Source organism: Sinocyclocheilus grahami, unplaced genomic scaffold (assembly GCF_001515645.1).
Source record: "Sinocyclocheilus grahami isolate Dianchi unplaced genomic scaffold, SAMN03320097.WGS_v1.1 scaffold2781.1, whole genome shotgun sequence".
NCBI classification, from domain to species: Eukaryota; Metazoa; Chordata; class Actinopteri; order Cypriniformes; family Cyprinidae; genus Sinocyclocheilus; species Sinocyclocheilus grahami.
Genome location: NW_015507958.1, coordinates 2532 through 8629, shown reverse-complemented (window position 1 = coordinate 8629; position 6098 = coordinate 2532). Strand labels below are relative to the sequence as shown.

At 35.4% G+C, this 6098-nt stretch overlaps 1 protein-coding gene across 1 annotated transcript; it reads right to left on the bottom strand.

Moving 5' to 3' along the window:
* Positions 1 to 3459: 3459 nt before the first annotated feature.
* Positions 3460 to 4337, bottom strand: LOC107575647 (C-C motif chemokine 8-like). The gene is made up of 3 exons (XM_016262010.1): positions 4147 to 4337; positions 3879 to 3996; positions 3460 to 3754 (listed from the first exon to the last, which is right to left on the bottom strand). The coding sequence occupies exons 1-3, from the start codon at positions 4208 to 4210 to the stop codon at positions 3670 to 3672; spliced, it is 267 nt and encodes an 88-aa protein (XP_016117496.1). The 5' UTR covers positions 4211 to 4337; the 3' UTR covers positions 3460 to 3669.
* Between the last annotated feature and the right edge of the window lie 1761 nt (positions 4338 to 6098).

Below are 6098 nucleotides of genomic sequence, written 5' to 3'. Positions count from 1 at the left end.
GACCATCACCTCATGTTGCAGCATGATAATGCACGGCCCCATGTTGCAAGGATCTGTAAACAATTCCTGGAAGCTGAAAACATCCCAGTTCTTGCATGGCCAGCATACTCACCGGACATGTCACCCATTGAGCATGTTTGGGATGCTCTGGATCGGCGTATACGACAGCGTGTTCCAGTTCCTGCCAATATCCAGCAACTTCGCACAGCCATTGAAGAGGAGTGGACCAACATTCCACAGGCCACAATCAACAACCTGATCAACCTCACTGCGTGAGGCAAATGGTGGTCACACCAGATACTGACTGGTTTTCGGACCCCCCAATACAGTAAAACTGCACATTTTAGAGTGGCCTTTTATTGTGGCCAGCCTAAGGCACACCTGTGCAATAATCATGCTGTCTAAACAGCATACTGATATGCCACACCTGTGAGGTGGATGGATTATCTCGGCAAAGGAGAAGTGCTCACTAACACAGATTTGTGAACAAAATTTGAGAGAAATAGGCCTTTTGTGTACATAGAAAAAGTCTTAGATCTTTGAGTTCAGCTCATGAAAAATGGGGGCAAAAACAAAAGTGTTGCTTTTTAATTTTGTTCAGTGTATGAATACTTTCCTAACTGTTTAGTAAAAAAACGTTGATGGATTCATTAAAAACAATACCTTCCGGTCCAGGCCCCATTAACTGGATGTACACATGTTTTTAATGCTTTTTTTAAACTCACTGCTTAAAGATGTTGTAAAGTTCTCAGTGCCTTCAGTTTTACTTACTATGTTGTTCAGTGTCATCAGTTTTGTGTGTATCTGTGTCGTCCAGTCTGTCTTTTGATTCTGTACCACATTCTGTAGAAGATATTGAAAGGTCAGTCTTACAGTTTAGCATCAAATATCTGTTCAACTCATGAAGAATACACCTCCCCTTACGCTAAGAAAATGTATTTCCTAATATATGAATGCTCAATATATTAAACAACATAATGGTATATTAGAAATTATACAGAATAATATATTGTGTAAATATATTACAATATATTGAATAATACTTAAGGAATTGCCTCTTTTCATATATTGAAATATATGTGACAATATATTTACTTATATATCACAATATTTGTCATTTTATATTCAGTAATACACTTTATAATATATAGATGTACATGTGATAAGATATGGTACTGCATGTGTGAAAATATATTGAACATAAGGTGTTTTTTTCCCCCGTCTCCACAACATTGTATGTACTATATTGTATTTGGAATATGTTCTGATCTTCAGTGCAAATTACAGCCTAATCGCAATGATGTACTGAAGGATTTTACAATGTGGTGAGAAATAAATATTTTCATGAATGTGCAGTACTCGTCTCATGTGTTGTGTTTGGTCAATATATTCATGAACTTTAACAATATCTCTCTCTCTCACACACACACACACACACACACACACAAAAGCTATCAAAAATAGAAATGTTATACGTGTTTAAGATTGAGTGTAAGTGGTTCAAACATAATTAGATTTTATGAACCATGTGTGTGCCATACGGTACCAAAAATTAAGCTTTATATATATATATATAAATAACTTTATTCAGTGATTTCACATTCCATTTACGAGAGTACCACAATGCAACCACAGTGTTTTGTTTTCTTTTTATTTATTAATTAATTCAATCTGCCAAATATTTTCCTTGTTTTCCACATAGGAATCTATGAGTAACTGTGATTTGTTTTCCCGAGCTAAATCACATCGCCAGTGAGTTTCGCAAATATCGTAAAATGCTATATGGTATATGAATACAACGTAAACACTTATATATTTTGATACATTTACTTTTTAGTATAGCCATCTGTGTCTTTTAAAATATGGATTCTGTCACTCTAGCAATGGTTGTCTGTTGTCCATGTCAGGTACGCATTTTAATTAGACGGTGGGGAAACGCCCACAATTGATTCTACTTGGTCAACACGAAGAAGCGTTTACATAACTTTTAGCATTAATAAATATGCATTATGTTACTAGAAGACACACAATACAGCAGTACTAATCAATGTAGCGATTGCTAGAGCATCTTGTTATTTTAGAAAATCTTCTTCGCTCTGTCACAGCTGCTCTGATGGTATGAAGCCGGTGCATTAAATCTCTTTGATCGCATTTAAGCTCTTTAACCTCCATCTGATGTGAACATGCCAAAATAAACTAACCTTTGTATTGTCCACACAAATATCACCACAGAGTCAGCATTTCACAACTCAAATAGAGTAAATAAAACCATTTATGGTTGTTAACTGAGAGCCAAATCTGTGGGGGAAAAAACACACAACACTGTGCAGCTACTTTGTATCTCACTGATGTGTGCAAAATAATGTCTGAGCACTTTATTATATAAAAGAGAATTTTTATCAAAAGACATTCTTGTAAATCCATTTCTGAGTATAAAGATTGTAGAATTATTTTTAGGGGCCCAAGTACAAAGTGCTAGAACCCTGTTGTATGTATTACTGTTGTTGTTCTTCCTTTCCTTCGTCCTTTTATTTGCTTTGTTGTGCATGAGAATGTGAAAAATAATTTTCTTTCAAAATCACTGAAAATGCATTTCAGGAAAACAACATAGCCTATGGCTTCCTCTGTTTTAGGCCTGTCAGCACTAAATGTGTAAAATCAGAATATCTTCATGATCATCTGCTTTCACCAAAACTCAGGTGCTAAACCTTGACCTAAACCTTGAACAGACCTTGATTAATTGGTTCAGGAATGTTTCATTAAAGGGATGTTTCACCCAAAAATGTAAATTATGTCATTAATTACTCACCCTCATGTTGTTCCAAAACTGCATGACCTTCGTTCATCTTCAGAACACAAATTAAGATATGTTTGATGAAATCCGAGAGCTCTCTGACCACCAGTTAAATTGCTTCACACAACTAAAATATGCAAATCTAAAGATAGGAAAACTGCAGCTTTTCTTTCTGTTAAAGGCAGTTTTACCTGAGAGTTTACTTTAACTTTAAAATAATATTGTCAGTCATATTAAAACAATAATGCATCCCTACAATTTATCACTAGTAACAGCACTGCCAAGAAAAAAACAAAAAAAGAAGTTGAGTTAAAAGCACTACCCCTGTAGTGAATCATGCCACAAAATAACCTTGGATTATGCTCCCATGGTTGAAAAACAAAGATAAAAAACAGCTGAGTGCAAAAAAGTATAGATAAAGAAAAAGCCTTTATTGTGAGGATCATGTTAGCAAAAATTTTACGATTATTATTCAAAACTGATCTGACCTGAAATACATTCAAACGACAGACAAGCCAAAAAGATTTGTCTGTTATTCTTTCTTGTATAAATGTAAATTACTGTATTTGCTAATTGCAGTATTGCTCTCTTTCTCAATGAGTATTTATGCTAATATACATGAATACACACACATTGAAAGGAGTTTGACACCATATTGAGACATATTTAATATCCAATAATTTTAATATTCATTTGCATTGTCAGCCTGCACATGTCAGCATACTGAGTGCTAAATGTGAACAGGTTTAACATTTAGTAGGTTTTTTAAAGATATTTTGTAATACTGATGATGAGATAAAGCAAAAATACATTTATTAGGATAGGACAGTTGTATAAAGCTTTTTTTTTTTTTTTGGTGTATATGTATTGCGTTTTCATTTCCAAAGCTGCTCCAACATTGCATTCTTTATCCAAGCCTCGTCTGGTTTCACACAAAATTGGGTTCTAGGTGTCATAACCCTGAGGGGAAAAGTTCATATTCAAAATGTTTGTTTAAAGTGCTGGCATGCACAAAATCATTTTATCGTTAATTTATAATTCATAAAAGGAGCACATTTCTATATTTCAGAGTTTAAATACTTACACAATGGCAGGAATAGGGCAACGTGAATCTGTCTCCACAGCACTGACAATTTTTTTGGCTGGAATTTGAAAGTCAATAAAATCAAAGCAACACCACACAGGAGCTGCAGGAGCAACAGCTGTTGGTGAGATAAAAAATAGTTTTAGGAGAAAATTAGTATAAAACCAACATTACCCAAACCTGTGCAAATGCAACAAATGAAACTAAACATGCCATAAATTGTCTGAAAACAATATATTTTGTCTGGATTCGAAAGGAAAGCCCTTACGATATGAAGTCCCCTGCTTAGAGCAGAAGATCACCAGGAACAGCACACACATCAGGCTTCTCATTCTTCAAGATGTTTCTTCACAATGACAGAAAGAATCTGTAGAAGTTCTGTGGAGCTTGAAGCTCTCAGAGCTGATGTGTCCAGAATAACGTCTGAGCAGCTTCACATATTCCACATAAAGACATTCATGTAAATCTATTTCTGAGTATCAACATTGCATGAGAGTAGTTTTTAGCTCCTCCTTTTCCCTGCTTTGTCACTCATGTGAAAATGTTCCAAGTACTTTTCTTTTCTTCTCTGAAAACATGTTTTCTGGCCTGTCAAGCTCGGCATTAAATCAACAAAATCAGAAGATTTTATGATAAAATTTGAATTGTGCTGTCACCAGATATCAGGTGCTTAACCTTGTCCCCTTTACTCACATATAAACCCAAAGACCTTGATTAACTGGTTCAGGTGTGTTTAATTAAAGCACTGACCTTAAGTTGGACCACCAGAAACAGGACTGAGAGCCCCTGCTCTAAGAAAACAAAACCAATTCTTGTTTCTAGTGACACTTCTTGGTCTAATAGAGAAGTTTGAATAATTCAGCCACCAGTTAAACTGCCTTACAGAATTAAAATATGCAAATGTAATGACAGCAAATGGCAGCCTTTAAAGACTAAAATGGCGTGATCTAACATTTCATTCACTGTGAAATGTTATTTTGAGTCAGATGAAAACAGTAATTTGACTTTTTAAAATGGCATGCAAATATTTTAGTCCTGTGGCCTCCAGGGTTAGAGTATGTTAGAGAGAGTGTAGATTTACTGGGTGCTGATCTTTTGGCATTTTTCAGACCTGGGACAATTTTGCACGCTTACTTTCTGTTGTGTGCACATGTTCTCTATAGTGACCAAGACTTCACATGTGAGTATTGCAGGCCTTGTAGCTCAGAATACATATGCATTTTTTATTCATTTATTTATTAGATATTTCAGTTTTTTTTTTTTTTTTGCATTGCCCATTATCAAAATATCTACCTTTAACATTGACTTCTGACATTTAAGTGAAAAGTTGAAAAGTTTCTAAATGTATGCAGTAGAGGATAACAATTTTATTACATGAAGATAATTGTATTATTTATTTTACTGAATTACTGAAGCCAAACACATAAATCATTTTAGAAAAAATGTGGTATACACACGTCAGAAACATAGTCGAACATTTGACTCTTGCACTTTAATAGACTGTTTATTACAGTGTTTTTAAAAGTGCTTAGACACTAAAAGTTGTATTGAGGCCCACTCAGTGAAACCATTCACTCATAAACATAAGCTTTAGTCCAAGTCTGCAAAACTACAACCACATTACATGCTTTAAACTCAGTTTGATATTGTAAAACAATCTTTTAGAAAAAACTCTAAACACAGTTCTCTTCATTACACATTCAAAACAAACAGCTCTCTTGTTTCATTTGGGAAACACTGCCATTTAAATGCCACACTCATTTGCTGATGACCTACAGCCAGTGATCATGTGTGAAAACACTTAGACATCATTTGTTCATATAGAAATCAAAACTCAGTGTTTTGAGAAAGATCCCCTTGCATTTCTGTTTACAGTGTATTTATATTGTATAAAGAACATTTAGAAATAAAGTTGACTGTCTGACTTGGCTTATATGCATATTCAATACACACACACTCTCACACACACACACACACACACACACACACTCACACTCACACTCACACTCACACTCACACTCACACACACACACACTCTCTCACACACACACACTCACACACACACGCACACGCACACACACACGCACACGCACACACACACACACACACACACACACTCACACACACTCACACGCACACGCACACACACACTCGCTCACACGCGCGCACACACACACACACACACACACTCACACTCACACTCACACACACACACACACA

What these genes read in the sequence shown, in the direction of transcription:
- LOC107575647 (XM_016262010.1), bottom strand. Translation starts at nt 4,210, where the DNA reads ATGAGAAGCCTGATGTGTGTGCTGTTCCTGGTGATCTTCTGCTCTAAG. An exon ending in TAAGCAGGGGACTTCATATC is followed by an intron (nt 3,997 to 4,146) that starts GTAAGGGCTTTC and finishes TCTCACCAACAG; the next exon opens with CTGTTGCTCCTGCAGCTCCT. An exon ending in TGCCCTATTCCTGCCATTGT is followed by an intron (nt 3,755 to 3,878) that starts GTAAGTATTTAA and finishes TTTTCCCCTCAG; the next exon opens with GGTTATGACACCTAGAACCC.